Source organism: Nilaparvata lugens, chromosome X (genome assembly GCF_014356525.2).
Source record: "Nilaparvata lugens isolate BPH chromosome X, ASM1435652v1, whole genome shotgun sequence".
Taxonomy (NCBI): Eukaryota; Metazoa; Arthropoda; class Insecta; order Hemiptera; family Delphacidae; genus Nilaparvata; species Nilaparvata lugens.
In genome coordinates this window covers 2,641,090-2,658,344 of record NC_052518.1, presented here as the reverse complement: position 1 = coordinate 2,658,344, position 17,255 = coordinate 2,641,090, and the positions used below count along the sequence as shown (strand labels likewise).

The 17,255-nt window shown below is 35.2% G+C and overlaps 1 protein-coding gene across 3 annotated transcripts in view; it reads left to right on the top strand.

Moving 5' to 3' along the window:
- Positions 1–16,588, top strand: part of LOC111046899 (RNA exonuclease 1 homolog) — an 85,343-nt gene extending 68,755 nt beyond the window's left edge. For 2 of the 3 annotated variants that reach the window (XR_005573108.1, XR_005573107.1), the window contains exons 12-16: positions 1,908–2,046; positions 3,240–3,360; positions 7,658–7,749; positions 10,940–11,365; positions 16,383–16,588. Coding sequence is in view for 1 of the 3 variants with exons in the window: in XM_022332549.2 (XP_022188241.2) it covers positions 1,908–2,046; positions 3,240–3,360; positions 7,658–7,749; positions 16,383–16,415 (385 nt within the window). In the remaining 2 variants the exon portion in view is untranslated. The remainder of the gene's footprint in view (positions 1–1,907; positions 2,047–3,239; positions 3,361–7,657; positions 7,750–10,939; positions 11,366–16,382) is intronic. The other variant, XM_022332549.2, reaches the window with a different exon arrangement.
- Positions 16,589–17,255: the final 667 nt, after the last annotated feature.

The following is a 17,255-nucleotide window of genomic DNA, read 5'->3' as shown; positions in this document are numbered from 1 at the left end:
TACAACAGCAAAATATTGAGAATTTCCCTCATGTTTACTGCGTTAAAGTCCTGGACTTGAATAAGTCGAGAACTTAATGGACCCCGGAGTTTAGAACATAAACCCGTGACTCGGAAAGTTGATTTAGACCCGAGAGCTTATTCTAGTCCTGGACTCTGTAAGTCCAGAACTTATAGATCCCAAGCTCGGAAACCGGCCCTAAATATTTAGGGAGCTTATTATCAAATTTGCAGCCTGAATAACTAGGCCCACCCTCAAAAAGCATAGCCACAGAGAATAATCAATAAAATGTAATATGAACATATAAACATTGTGTTAATCTAAACTATAGAGAAAATATCGCATAAGAAGATAGTATGGTATAGGTCGTTTATGTTGAAAATTCCATGTCGATTTTTGTCAACTCAAGCCGTCTACTGTCTATTATTACTGTTTTGGCCGTGTGAAAGTGTAAGAACGGCATAGTATGAGAGACTATCAGCGTCACAAAGCTTCACTAAAAACTACTACTAGGACTATCGGCTTGAGTTAACAGAGAAATTCGCAACATAAACGCCCTATATCATGGGATATCTTCTTATGATATTTTCTTCATATCATGAGTTATTGAATCTATTTCATAGATTGATAGAGCAGTAATGATAAAGCTGGATTCACACATCACAGTGACAGTGAACATTGAAAATATAATTCCCATAATTGAAATTAGATGTATTTAAATTCAGAATATTTACAATCAAAAGCAATAAGATAACAAAAAAAAAAAAAAACAAAAAAAAACAGCTCAGCAAGATGGAAAATAATGAATAACAAATGTATTAAAAATAACTGTACAAGGGACAGCTTGAGTACTTTTTTTGTTTATTTGTTAATTTAAAAGGAATTCCTATCAGGTAGTGTATGTGAGTACACTTACTCTCATTGTTTATATTAGCCTATGCAATTGAAAAAATAGGTCAACTAGAGCTCTTGTATCTGAAGGGAGGTCTAGACTGACCTCCAACCGTTTAAGGCTGTGCAAAGGCTAAAAATAAACTTTCTACTCGCGATATTTTTCCAAGTTATTCGATTTTTAAATCATCAAGCTATTTAAATGAAAAATATTTCTCAGGAAAACATTTTTTTCTGATCATTACTTTTTGAGATATGAGCGCCTAAAGTGCAAATCTTTGGGACAGAACATTTCAAATTCGGTAAGAGATAAACCCATGAGATTTAGAGGATAGATTTTCCATGGTATTGTTGATCGAGTTAAACAACAATTTTCTGAAAATGTCAATTTTTAAGATAGTTATTCAATTTACTAAAAATTACTTTTAGTTGAGTTATATTTGGTAAATTGAATAACTTTTTCATAAATTGATATTTTCAGAAAATGTTTGTTTTACTAGATCAACAATACCATGAAGAATCCATCCTCTGTTCTCATGGATTTATATCGTACCGAATTTGAAATGTTCTGTCCCAAAAATTCAAACTTCAGTCGCTCATATCTCAAAAAGTAATGATCGGAAAAAACTGTTTTCATGAGAAAACTTTTTCATTTTGATAGCTTGATGATATACAAATCGAAAAACTTGGAAAAATATAACGAGTAGAAAGTTTATTTTTAGCCCTTGCATAGCCTTAATTTGTTAGTGTTCGTATCTCAAACTGAACAGTGATTTACAGATTCTTTTTATTTTCATTCTTCATCCTCGCCTATTTCTTTTTCTTCTCTTTCTTTATCTCTTTTGCTAATATCCCCCATTCCTTTATTACCCTTTCTTGTTTGCTCCATTCTTTAAAACATTACAAGTCAACTGGAATTATTAAATTGCGTTATTTGAAAAATTAATTCATTGTGAGTTCTATTGTACAATATTATTGGTATGTAACGTTTAAATAATAATGTTGATTTATTGCAGTTTTTCCGGCGTGACAGAAGAAGACCTCCAAGGTGTTACAAAAACCTTAGAGGATGTACAAGAAGATCTCATGCGCATTTTCAACGATAGGACTATCCTCGTAGGCCATGGGATCGGCAACGATCTGAAAGCGTTGAAAGTAAGTAACTTACAGCTCTAATAAAAAGTAAATTCTTATGACTTTTGTTGGTGGAGGGTCTCTTGCGGGAAGGTCCCCCACCTCTTCTGAATATGGGCCTCACGGCTGTCATACTTCAACCTGGACCGACAGCTTAATGTGCACATCCGATTACACGGGAGTGACCAGTTCAAAAACTTTTGGCTATGAGCGGGGTTTGAACCCGGGATCTCAATGCTGCTACGCAAGCACTCTATCCACTAGACCACGGATCACTCCACAACATTAATACTCATGTTTGATATTGTAATGTATTGAGAAATCATATATTTAATTGGAACGTTATCATGGGATTTAGAATAAATAGTTAGTACTTGATCTGGCCTAATGGCATCAAGTCAATGTTGTATTTTGTCTTATTTAAGTGAATAAACGAATACTTAACAGATATTATCTCATTCAGTTTGCGGTCAATTTTGATAGTTTTATCATGTTTCACACTACAAAAATATCTTTGAGAACCGATATTCTATGAGATAAGATAATATTTTTATTCAACACAAAACATTTTTGTATGTATTGTCAATACTAAATATTGTTGTAAGTTTTATAAATAGTATTACCATAGAGAAACAATAGCGTTAGTAGATATCCCATGGTATAGGGAATTTATGTCGCAACTTTTACTGTTATCTCAAGCCGATTACTGTCGATTATTGTCAATTTTTACTGGGTGATAGTGTATGAACGGCACAATTTGAGAGACTACCAGCGTCACACAGCTGCATAGGAAAGAACTACGTTACTATCGGCTTGGGATAACAGTAAAAGTTGCGACATAAACGCCCTATACCATGGGATATCTACTTATGCTATCGTTTCTCTATGGTAATACTCAATCCGATTTTTATAATATCTAGCTGACTGCGCATTGTTTTCCATGAACTACTGAACTGATTAACATTAAATTTTTCATATAGATTTTTAATTTAACTGAGGATAGTTATAGGTCTATTTTCAATTCTTCAAGATCTCAGTAGGTCCAGTATGTCAAGTTTTTGATTAGACCGTTGCAGAGCACTTCTTAACAATTGCATGCAATTGCAATGCAATTCAAGATCGCAATAGGTCCAATTTGTCAAGTTTTTTATTAGACTCTTGCGGGGCACGTCTTAAAATACATGTAAAAGCTAAACCCTTATTTTAATTTACAGATTATACATACAAACATAGTGGACACGAGTATTGTTTTCCCCCATGAGAGATCCGATGAATTTAAAAAGAAGCTGCGTGACCTCGCGCGTGAGTTCCTCAAAAGAACGATCCAAGATGGTGGTAAGTAACCCAAACTATGCTGATTTCATCAATACCAATTTACCCATTTGTAGTCTTCAATTTACAGCATTCTGTTTGAAACAAAAACAAAATGATAACAGTTATCATCAAAACCAACTTAATAGTTGTGAACAAAAACAAAATGATAACAGTTATCATCAAAACCAACTTAATAGTTGTGAAGATGATAATCTGATATTTACCCATACTGAATAAAAATACTAGTTAATGTCTTAACTAGTTTATCAAAAAACGAGATTTCGTTAAATATAGAAAAACGTTTCGGTTGTTATACCATTATCAATCTCTCTGGTAGACTGGGGAGTTTACCAGAGGTAAACGGTGTCTTCCAGAAATTGATAATGAGTTACTAGTTGCTGTCTTAACTAGTTTATCGAAAAACGAGATTTCGTTAAATATAGAAAAACGTTTCGGTTGTTATACCAATATCAATCTCTCTGGTAGACTGGGGAGTTTACCAGAGGTAAACGGTGTCTTCCAGAAATTGATGATGAGTTGAACTGATGAGGCTAGATAATGAGTTGAACTGATGAGTCTAGTTAATGAGTTGAACTGATGAGTCTAGATAATGAGTTGAACTGATGAGTCTAGTTAATGAGTTGAACTGATGAGTCTAGATAATGAGTTGAACTGATGAGTCTAGATAATGAGTTGAACTGATGAGTCTAGATAATGAGTTGAACTGATAAGTCTAACAGAGATTGATAATGGTGTAACAACAGAAGCCGGTGTTTCGTTTTTAATAAATCTGTGGTTAGACAACATCTAGTCTTTTTATTCAAAATCAACATACGTGAGTGTAAATTGTTACACTTATTATGTAGGCCTATGTTATGTTTGAAGGGACAGATTCAAGGATCCAAAGGTTCAAAGAACCTCACACGTCAACCGAAGCTTATTGTGTGTCCCAAGTATGTTAGTTGGGCAAACCAACTCATGTCTCCTTCACAAGGTCCAGGAGTTTTTCCCTATACTAACATCCCATTCATCACCTGGCTGCTTGCAGGCAAACAGTGCCCTTCTCCTTGCCCTTGTCTCTCGCAATCCAGTGTGATATGCTTGGCAGTTTCTTCAGACTGATTGGTCCTCGTGACCTACGTGAGTTCCACTCCTGGCCATTTTCTTGTAGGTCCTTCCGCTTATCTAGACATAACTGAATTAATAACTATCACTATTATTATCACAATTATTATTATTATTATTATTATTATTACTATTATTATTATTCAATTATTTCATCACTTACAAAGTGAGCATTTTTTATTGTAACCTAAGTCGGCCATTGACAAGACTTTGGTAATCTTTATTCTGTCAAATTTAAAAAGGATCTAATCATTAATACCGTGCTGAGTACAACCGCCTTTTGAGTTCCATGTTTTGCACTCCCTGAGACACCAAGGCGACTGAGGTTCGCTGAAACCTTCTGCCTGATCACTCCAACAGTAGAGATAATTATAGGGACAGTTGTAACTTTCTCCTGCTTCCAGACATCCCTGATTTCAGCAGCCAGGGGGAGATACTTGGATACTTTTTCATTGTAATATTGTTCCAAGTTGTGGCAACATGGTATGCCAACATCAATCAAAATAGTCTCCCTGGCTGTCTTGTCCATGAGGATAATGTCTGGCCGGTTGTGCACAACTGTCCTGTCAGTCAGCACAGAGCGATCCCAATACATCTTGTGTGTATCATTCTCAAGTACAGAAAGTGGCTTGTATAGATAGTATGGCAGTTTTTGATCCAGTAGACCAAACTTCAGGGCAAGATCCTGGTGTAGGATTCCAGCAACAGAGTTGTGGCGCCTCAAGTAGTCTGTAGTCTGTTGCAATGTTTCGGGAGCCATACCATATCTTCTACATAAGTCACAATTTATAGGCAGCTTCAATATATGCTTCTTGTAGTTCTTAGTAGCTACTACTTGGTCTTGAATAGCTACCATGAAGCCTTCTGTCTCTATAAACAGATCTCCGTGTCTGAGCCACGCATTTGAGGCATCTTCATCCATCCCAGGCTGTCCCAAAATGTAAGCATGCCTCCCATGCAGCTGTTTTGCCCGCCATTGCTGAAGGATCTCATTCTCATGCTGCCCATCTGTTTTTGGTTCGTCGTTGAGCTGTACAGAGAGATTGAGTGGGGTATATCCTAGATCAGCTCTCCTCACCGCATTGTACAAATCTCCATCCTTAGCCAAGAAGTATTGTTTCATGCTTCTGATCTGCTTCATACACGCCCATCTGATGTCAATGAGCCCACGACCTCCCTATTATTATTATTATTATATTATTATTATTAATCAGAATCAAGAATTTGTATTCGCTAAATAAAAACTGGAAGAACTTATAATCAAATCTACAGGAAGAACATGCACAGGAACTTGAAACTGAATGAGATTTTACATTGATTAAATAAAAATTCTCAATTACACCTCTGAAAAGTTTTATTGATAAAGTCATTAGAAAAACTTTCACAAGAAATAAGTCCAATTTAGAATACAGGACAACAAATAATACTTTTGAATTATGTATAAAAAAGAAATCAAATGTAAAACTGTAACTAGATCACTTGAAAAAAATCAATATTATTTTATCCTACCAACCGAGATATCCGAGGCGTTGGACCCTTCAGTCTGCTAGCACCACCTGGTCTTGGGTTCGAATCCCGCTGTATGCATGGACGTTTCATCTAATGTAATCACCCACTTCCTTCCCATTACCCACGCACATGCTGAAAACTTATGTGGGGATCATCCGCTATAAAAAAATAATAATTTGAATGTAGCAATTATGAATAATTTTACAATAAGGCTGGTGACACCGATTAGTCAAGACGAGACTAGTCACGTTTAGTCACAATACTTCACATAGTTGCTTATGGAGTCATGTCTAATTGCAATGACTAATCAGTGTGTGTTGCGTCATAAGCAGCTATGTGAAGTATTGTGACTAAACGTGACTAGTCTTGTCTTGACTAATCGGTGTGTCACCAGCCTAAGTGGTAGAGAGGACCAAAAAGTTCTAACTCAGCCAAATAAAGAATATTATCATTTCATTTCATACAGTGAGGTCCACGTTATAATGGAAATGTTTGTTAGTATTGCTATCCTAGTCTATCATTCAACAAATCGGATAGAGATATCTCTTTCTCGCTTTGCTCGGTTGCCTAATCGTCTTTTAACAATGTAGAATTAACAATTAATATCAACAAAATATTTAATCTTAATTATGAAAATTCATTATGAAATAATATAATTTCTGACTTAATAAAATATAATTGATTATTTTAAACGAGGATGAACAGTTAATATTACATCAATAAACCTGTCTATAGCAAGCATTGGCAAGACAGAGGTTCGGCAACGTTGTTCTCCTATCTTTCTCCACTGCCATTATAACGTGGACCCCACTATAGAACCAATTTTAGGCTGGAAATAAGTCCAATGTAACTTGAAAGCATCGGAGTTAGAAATGGATTTTTCCTCCATCTCCTGTCTAAAGTGTTTACTTTACTCCCTGGAACATAATACTGTACTAAAGTGTGACGATTTACAATTCAAAGCCAAGCAATATTCCTTGAACAATATAACAAAATAACACATCTTGTTCAATCTATGATGATAAATTAGAAAATTGATGAACTAGAACACCATAAAATGGCGATTTTGCAATGCATTACGGGATTGTGTCATGACCTGTATTTTATAGACCTTGGCGGAGAACTGTGATTACAAGCCAGCCCAGCTGTTTACTTTTTAGATTATGTTGTAACACATTGTTTGGTCACATACGTTTTTAAAAATTATTTTATTTTGCAGTTTTTATAAAAATGTAGGTGGAGGAAAAATGTTTGTGTATATCACGAGTGAAAAATGTTTTTTCTCCCTCAGGAAAATTGTTGCCCTCGGCTTCGCCTCGGGCTTCAAACTTTTCCCTCAGGGAGAAAAACAGTACTTTTCACTCTAGATATACAAATAACTATTCTTTATGCCGCATATACATGTTGTTCCAGTAAACTGGCTCAGCCTGGCCGAGCCTGCAATATGTGACCAGTGTCAAATGAAGGCCAGCGTTGGCAAACCACCCATTGCACTGGCCGACATTGGGCCAACATGTAGGTGCGGCATCACCGTTGAAATAATGACAAAATGTCGGTAAACCAATTGATGAATAATTACTGTTTGTTAGTTAATGAAATGGTTAAAAGTTAGAAGTTGCTATTCTTCATCATATTGAAAATTAATATTTAAATAAATAAATAAAATTATATTTGAATGTTTCAGATTCCGGGCACTGCTCTGCTGAAGACGCTCTTGCGGCTCTAGATCTTATGATCTATAAAATAAAAGAAGACTGTAAGGTTTACAAGCCTAGGGTGAGTTATAATCAATCGTTTACTTCATTTGCTTCTTTTCTTGTAGCTAATTATGCATCTTGCATTTGGAGTGAGGTGATATTCTCAATTGATTAATTTTGCTTCATTTTTTTATAGTGAGGTCCACATTATAATGGCAGTGTTTGATTAGCAATGGTATTGCGATCCTTGTCTATCATTCAACAAAGCGGATAGCGCTATCTCTCTCGCTTTGCTCTGTTGCCAGATCGTCTTTCAATTGATAATTAATCAACAAAATATTTCATCTTTTAGAAACATTTCTTGCTCAATAAAATATAATTGATTATAGTTATACAAATTTCTGATTAAGTGGACTGTAATTTTAATCGATTCAATATTCAATATATTCTGGTAGAAAAATACTAATGAATCCATTCATGATGCAATGAAAATCTCTATTATTAAAACTTACCCCGGGCTGATGATCTACGCTGTAAGTCAGAGTGATTTTTACCTATAGGTTTGGGTGGTAAAAAGGTAAAGGAAAGAATTAAGGAATAGAGAAATGTAAATAAATCACTTGACCTCTGATGATTTATGATGTAGCCAGGCACTGCAGAGAGTTGTTGAATCATGTATGGAATTCTGCTTCTCAATTTTACTATTAATTCACTACTACTTTCAATATAAAAAATACTCAAATTCTCACATGTAATTTAAAACACATTATTACTCCCTACGATCGGAGACACGAAATTACAACTAATAATTTCCAATAGAAATACGAACAAAATCAACGAACGAGTCGAACTGTCCTGTCAACGGAGGCAGCTATGCGAGCCGACTGAACGAAAAACTTCAAACCAAACAATTAAACAATTACGAACTAGACGGGGGAGATTGAAGCTAGCTACTCAGCGCCCAAACTCCATTAAATTCAAACGGCGTCAACAGATTATTTTAAAAGAGAATAAACAGTTAATATTACATCAATAAACCTGTATCAGCTACCGTCTATAGAAGGCATTGACAAGACAGAGGTTCGGCAACATTTTTCTCCACTGCCATTATAACGTGGACCTCACTATAGCTAACTATGCATCTTGCAGTTGGAGGGAGGTGATAGTCTCAATCGATTTGTTTGTGTTTTTGATATTTCTCGTTTTTTGTTTTTTATATGTTGATTGTCAGTAAAGCTAAAGTCCGAGAGATATTTCTTGTAACATGAAGAGTGGAAACTAATTTCTCGTTGCACAGTTTGTAGCATGGACAGAGTAGTGGAGAGGAGTAAGCTTGCTGGATGCTGACACTAAAGTAGGCAGAATGCTGTTAGGTTGTGGCAGTGATTAGTGAAGGAAAGAGCATCGGGCCTCTCTGTCATCGAGAGAGAACCGTTTAAAAATAAATATCTCTCGGACTTACAGACTTATCCTGTCTTAAAAACAAAAATATCTTACAGATTTCATCCATGGATTACCCAAATTGTTCCGAGGACAGTAACAATTATATAGTCTACGTACACTATCACACATTGGTTTTAAACTAGTTCAAAAAGATTCCTTCTCTTCAGTCTTCTGATAAGATCTTAATTTTGTAGTAGTTGGCTTGCCTCAGGGTTGACATGATGATGGCATCTCGATTCATGCCGCACAGCAAATCGCCTTATCTCATTGGACACAAATTGAATGTATAGATCTCTGTTCAAGTCCATGTACCAAGGAGCTTTGACCATATTCCTTTATACTTTATTTTGAAATCTTTGTACTATATTTTCTCTATTGATGCATGCCTCAGGGTTGACATGATTATGGCATCTCGACTCATGCCGCATGGCAAATCGACTGATCTCATTGGACACAAATTGAATGTATAAATCTCTGTTCAAGTCCATGTACCAAGGAGCTTTGACCATATTCCGCCATACTTAATTTTGTAATCTCTGTATCATATTGATGTTATAATGGTGTCATAATGATGATATACATAGTCTGTATAATAAGTAACCGGACTGACCTTGGGAAATTTTTTATGGGCAAAATATGTACAATTTTTCATTAGATATCCCCAAAGTAATCCCTATTGGAGTCGATAGCACGCTGATACCGGATTTTCAAATCCCTGAACGCTCCCTGGAAGTCGGCAACCTCTATGCTGTGTAGAGCCCTCGTCGTAGCAAGTTGAACGTTTTCCAGAGTCCCGAACCGCGTCCCCTTAAGTTGTCTCTTGATCTTGGGGAACAAAAAGAAGTCCAGTGGTGCCATATCCGAACTGTAAGGAGGATGTGGCAACGTTACCCTCGACTGTTTGGCCAACTGCTCGGTGACGAGCAGGCAGGTGTGCGACGGAGCATTGTCGTGATGGAGGATCAACGAATCGGCAATCTCCGGATGGACTCGATGAACCCGGGCGGTTAGTCGACGGAGCACCTCTCTGTAGTACTGGTCGTTTACAGTTTGGACGGGTGGCACAAACTCTTTGTGAACGGCCAGTACTACAGAGAGGTGCTCCGTCGACTAACCACATGAGTTCATCGAGTCCGTCCGGGGATTGCCGATTCGTGGATCCTCCATTACGACAATGCTCCGTCGCACACCTGCCTGCTCGTCACCGAGCAGTTGGCCAAACAGTCGAGGGTAACGTTGCCACATCCTCCTTACAGCTTGGATATGGCACCACCAGACTTCTTTTCGCTCCCCAAGATCAAGGGACAACTTAAGGGGACGCGGTTCGGGACTCTGGAAAACGTTCAATGTGCTATGACGAGGGCTCTAGACAGCATAGAGGTTGCCGACTTCCAGGGAGCGTTCAGGGATTTGAAAATCCGGTATCAGCGTGTTATCGACTCCAATAGGGACTACTTTGAAGATATCTGATGAAAAATTGTACATATTTTGCCAATAAAAAATTTCCTGAAGTCAGTTCGGTTACTTATTATACAGACCCTGTATATTGGTGTCATAATGATGTTACAGGCACATCCCTAGAGTAGGATCCTGTACACCCAAATTTGTTTTAAGATTTGGTTGTTTCAAAGATTAGATTGGCGACCAAGCAATTCGTCCATATTTAATATCAAGCTGTTTCCTTTTGATTTTGATATTCTCCTTCCACTTCAATGTAAATCTAATGCCATTCCATCTTTGGAATTCGACATTAGAATTAATGAAGTCAATTATAATCATTTTTGATTACTTTTTTTCATTTATCCATTTTTGCTCTATCTTATCAGACTATGCACTACGGAAGGATGGACCCCCACTACCCCAATCAACCCCAGACTAATCAAAGTCCGCCGATTCAATTTCCGACGCATCAATTTGGGACAAATCAAATTGGGCCGATTCAATTTCCCACACATCAATTTGGGACAAATCAAATTGGGCCAATTCAATTTCCGACGCATCAATTTGGGACAAATCAAATTGGGACGATTCAATTCCCCTGGAATCATTTTCATCCGACTCAATTTCATGGGAACCAATTTCTCCCGATGCAAATGTATCCAACTCAGTTTCACCCGATTCAATTCTACCAGAATCCGATGCCGTCCCATCCATCCACTCAGTTCCACCCAGCTTATCACCACCAGAACTGATTCATGCCGAGACTTTTGTGGAATATTCAGTTGATTTGAGGATTGCAATCTAGATGGAAGGTTTGATTTTTTTTAATGTTTACAGTACCTTTAGGCCTAGGCTACCAATCACGCCACCATTGTTGTATCTTTAAGTAGTCATAGAATTAAGTCCCCCATTAGTCATGACAACCAATCCACTTAAGGTCTTCGCTAGTGTGTGTACACATGTGCTCGTCGTAGACTGGCCACTAACGGTTGGATATGCATGATACACATGTGTTTACATGCTTGTTTTGTCTTCAGCGTGAGGCTTTGAACAAAAAACAGCTGTTTGACATCAGCTTCCAACATAAAATAACCACTGAAAAATTACAAATTAACCTCAAAATAATTTAACCTCAATTAGAGTAGGGACGAAAAAAACCTCTTTTGAGGTTAAATTATTTTTGTATCATTATAATTTGTAATTTTCCAGTAGTTTATTTTTTCCCCCTTTTTGTGTAGTTGAGAAGTTGATATTGTGGTAATTATTCATATTGAATGAAAAAAAAACTAAGAACTTGTCAAAAAACCACTGATTTATTGATAATTAGAAAGACCTTATGATTAGAGTTTATCAGAGATTGACAATGGTGTAATAACCGAAACCGGTCTTTCTAATTATCAATAAATCAGTGGTTTTTTCACAATTTCTTAGTCTTTTTCATTCAAGTTTATTTATTATTATATTATGTTAAAAGCTGTTGTCAAACAGCTGTTTTTGTTGGAAAATCACAAATTATAATGATAAGTTAACCTCAATTAGAGTAGGGACGAAAAAAATAACCTCTTTTGAGGTTAAATTATTTTTGTATCATTCTAATTTGTAATTTTCCAGTAGTTTATATTGTGTTAGAAGCTGTTGTCAAACAGCTGTCTTTTGTTGGAAGCCTTTCGCTGGTGACACAACATGCATGATGTGCATATAAACATACATGAAAATGTAAATAAAAAAGTCAAAAAACTAAAAACTGTTTTCTCCGATGTTTAGCTAAGTTCTGGTAGGTAGGATGTTCAGATAAGTTCTGGGGCATTGTAGTGACTGACTGCATTTAACTGCGCGCGCATTTAATGACCACATTGAGACATTTCATTAGTTTCACCATAGAGAAAAGATACCATTAGAATTAGAACATTACAAAACAAGCTTGTTATACAAGAATTATTTGTCTAAAGTTGCATACCGATTTATGCGCATTTCGCTTTTCATCAGCTGATTCTATGCTTATCATATCTGTATTTATTTACAGTGCACTTGCTCAATTTGATTGCGATTTTTATGTTTGCGACACGTTTTGTCCAACAAAAATTATTAAAAAAAATTTCGAGCCTTGAAACAATATGTACATAGTTTTCTCTACAATATTTTTTCCAATTAGTCCTAGTATCAGTCATTGCTTTATGGTTATAACATCTTCATTATTCTATAAAACTATGTAGACAATATTATTGTTGTAAGTTAGTAATAGTATTCCTTGAAACTGTTTAGTTCAACTGTTTTATTCTAGTTAATGGCAATGGTGGTGCTATAGGTTGTCTAGGCTTAATAGCGGTCTGAATCGAAATTAACTTGAAACTTAACTCTTTTTTCTAACTTTTAACGGCATGAATCTGAATCGAAATTTACTTGAAACTTAACTCTTTTTTCTAACTTTTAACGGCGTGAATCAACTCTTTTTTCTAACTTTTAACGGCATGAATCTGAATCAAAATAAATAACATCAATGTAGGAACATAAACCTATTAAACTATTAAACAAAATTCAACATTGAGAACTTATTGAGCATTTTTGAGTTTAGCAAAAGCTAGCTCAAATACAAGACATATGTATTTATAATTTTATACATAAATCAAGGATAAAATATATACATATACAATTGTTTTGTCTATAGTGAGGTCCACGTTATAATGGCAGTGAAGAAAGATAGGAGGAAAACGTTGCCAAGTCTCTCCATTTTGCCACTGACTGTACACAGCTGTTACTCAATCCATCCCATTAAATTTAATCTAATAATAATTATCATTTCCTTGATAAAATAATCAATTTAATGTTAAATTAATCAAGAAAATATATTTTTCCATAATTTGATTCAAAAATTTGCCTTCGTAACTGAGATCAGAATTTATTTTTATACAAACCTGGAATGGCGGCTAATTTGAAAAGCTGTGATACAACAATCTGAATTTCAAAACAATAGAAATTGAGTTATTTGGTGGGTATTCTATTCCAATTTCTTTCAAAAATAATAGAAAAATAGAAATCCTATTTAAAAATAAGTAATTTCAATGGATTAATTCTGAAATAACTTTTCAATATTATTTATACCGGTACGAGTAGGTCTAACCTATACGGGTGGGCTAACTAAAGCATGGATGAAGTCTAGGATGGTTAGTTATCAACTTTTAAAATGTCATTTCAGGTATTTTAATTTGTGTTTCTCATACGGTAATGTTTAAAAATTATTTCATTGTTTCAAAAATGCATTTTAAATCAATTATACGACTTGTGTACTCAAGTATTTTGATAGAATGAAAAAAATGGTGGCTGAGAATATTGTTTGTTCAGTTTTGTACAGTCACTGTCAAAAGTAAATATAAAATATTCTGGCAAATAGACATTGCAAAGCGAGAGAGAGATAGTTCTATCTGTTTTGTTATATGATAGTAAAGGACAGCAACAGTATTGTTAATCGTACACTGCCATTATAACATGGACCTCACTATAGTACTAAATTCCTAACACTTGTACTAACAGGCTAAGCCCAAAACTTCAGGCCTATCTGTAAATTTTCTTATTAGATGAAAAATGAATATGATTTTATATCTCTGTAGCCGCTGCATGAAATTGCTTTTGAAAGATCAATCAAATTTATAAATAATAGCTTACACTTTTTTGAGAACATTTTTCGTTATTTTTCGCCACATTGCACAGAAAGCAGTTGTTTTCCAGTCCCTACGTAGATCTGAAAGACATTGTTTGCAGACGACTCTCGTCTGACGTCAGAACAGGTTTCTTTCCGGCTAAGGCCGGAAAGAGTACCCTTTCCGGCCGCTTTTTGAAAATGTGTTTGGACAACTGTGTCATATGGTGCATTGTGTTCAGGAGGGTGAGATCGGAAATTTCCACCCCACTTTGAGTACCCTACGACGTCTGGTTCTTGAGATATGAGACATCAAAGTTTCCCCCCCTCTCATAAAACATTCTTATTCAATTTATTATTCTTATATAGCTGATTCCAGAAAGTTAGGCGGCTTTGTGGGTCACATGATGTAACCTACTCACAGCTGATGCAATGCATCTATTTATTGCCAAGCTAGATGACAACTCTACTTGACAACATCAGCTGTTGGAAGGCACAAGAGACCCACGAAAACCACCTAACTTTTTGGCGTCAGCTATACCTGTAGTGTGGCGAAAAATATCATACGCGACTCTCTCAGAAAGGTGTTTATGGTATTCGGATAACATATTCCCGGGCTCGGCAAGCCTCGCCCCGGGAAACTATCCTCATACCGTAAACACTAACTTTCTGTGCTTGTAGCGTAATATACTATTTTCTTGATTCTCTTTCCCTTGATTCCCTTTTCATTTGATGATGATGATTATTATACTCGATGTGAGAATTTGAAAGCAACAGAATAGTAAGAAATTATACTTCTTATTATTAATCTTATTCACTAGACTGTTATACAGGGTCTTTACGAACTGCCTACCAATAGTCTAGGGCATTGTTCCTGGGTGAAAAACATATCTAAATATCATATTTAAATTGTCCGGAAGTCTTCAGTTACTCACACAGCGGCCATTTTGCTTTTTTCACCTATTATTTTTTTCTAAATAATGGTTAAACATACGAAATTGAAACTTTGCACAATCATTTATAACAACTAGACAAAGCTACAAAAAATTATGATAATTTTTCAAATTCATAAAACAAAATGGCGGCCATTTAAAATTTTGTTTCTTGAATAACTTAGAAACCGTTGGTTTTACAAAAACTCTACATGAATAACTTTTTTTAGTAAATTTAATTGCCTATCGGATGGTACCAGATTTTTTAAATTGGGCCAATATTGAATGAGATATGGCAGTTTTAGTGGTTGGTGTCTCACCTTTAGAGGGTTATGTAACGTTATTTTATAGTTTGAAATGACTTAAAATCGCTTACTATCAACATGCAATGCAAATAGAGATTGTTGCATCATTGGGGCGACTCTATTAGCATGCCTTGGTTTGCACTGCAACAAACTTTCAGTGGTCACCTATCACTTAGGCCATATCTCAGTTAATTTTGGCCCAATTAAAAAAATCTGGTACCAATCGATAGGTAATTGAATTTACTAAAAAAGTTATTGATGTAAAGTTTTTGTAAAACCAACGGTTTCTGAGTTATTCAAGAAACAAAATTTTAAATGGCCGCCATTTTGTTTTATGAATTTGAAAAATAATAATATTTTTTTTGTAGCTTTGTCTAGTTGTTATAAATGATTGTGCAAAGTTTCAATTTCGTATGTTTAACCAATATTTAGAAAAAAAATAATAGGTGAAAAAAGCAAAATGGCCGCTGTGTGAGTAACTGAAGACTTCCGGACAATTTAAATATGATATTTAGATATGTTTTTCACCCAGGAACAATGCCCTAGACTATTGGTAGGGAATTCGTAAACACTCTGTATATTGCTTCTCACTATTATGCTATTGATTTGTTATTCTTCAAACTTGCTTTTGTGGATGTGTATTAGTGCAAGTGCACGCTTGGTTATACATGATCAAGCGTGCAGATGAGAAACAAAGGCCCGGTCGCACAAAAGCCGGTTAAATTTTAACCGTGATTAAAGAAGCCGTTTTATCAAAAACGCATTCTCTGATTGGTTCTCGTGAAGTTAATCACGGTTAAAATTTAACCGGCTTTTGTGCAACCGGGTCAAAATCTGGAAAGAGCAATTGGAACACTCACACAGAGAGTGTAATTTTTTCTCAATCATGTAATTTGTAATTGCGTTTAATATTCAAATTTTAAATCCATGATTATTAATATTTTTTTTTCTTTTTCAGAACATCATAAGTCTTGATACGTTCAAAAAATGAGACACGGCACTAGAGAGGATAGACTTCATTTGTTTTTACGGATTTCATGTACTACATAATTAATATTTGTCTACTTTTATGACTGATTTTTTTATTTGATTTCATAAATCTTTTTCGATTAATTAAAAAAATGATAAAATATATATAAATAAAAATACATTTGTGACTTTTAATTATGACTTTTTATTTTCACTTATGAATTTTTGATTAGATTTTATGTCAAGATTTCATAATTCTTTCCCCATTAATTAAAAAAAAGAGATTGATTTATATATTGTGTGTTGAATTTTGGATAAATTTTATTCAAAATGAAATTTTGAATTTTGAAATATAATAACGTGTTAATATTCATTTATATCTATGATTGTTCACTAACTCGATTACTGCGTGAAACTCTGCGCCATTTGATTGCAGGGTTTGGTTTTCACCACACGATGGGCATATCCGTTGCTTCGCAGTTAAATTGTGCATCAATCAATGAAAACACTAGTCTATGATTTTACTTTTTAGACAATTGCTGCATCTTGATATGCTTTGCAGGAACTCCAAAGCACCAATAGCCTACACCAATAGCTACAGAGTGTAGACTGTCGAATACTTGGAAATATAACGTTAAATTACTTGGAAATGAAAATTCCCGAGTAAAATTCCAAGTGTACACTAAACAAATACATTTTTCCTCCACCTACTGTCTAAAGTACTTACTTTACTCCCTGAAACATAATACTAAAGTGTCACTTTTTCGCTCTCGGTAGTAAAAAACAGAAAAACTCCCTAGGGAGTAAAAGTGACTCCATTTAAATAACATGGGAAGCATCTCCATTTTAAAAACTTACATGG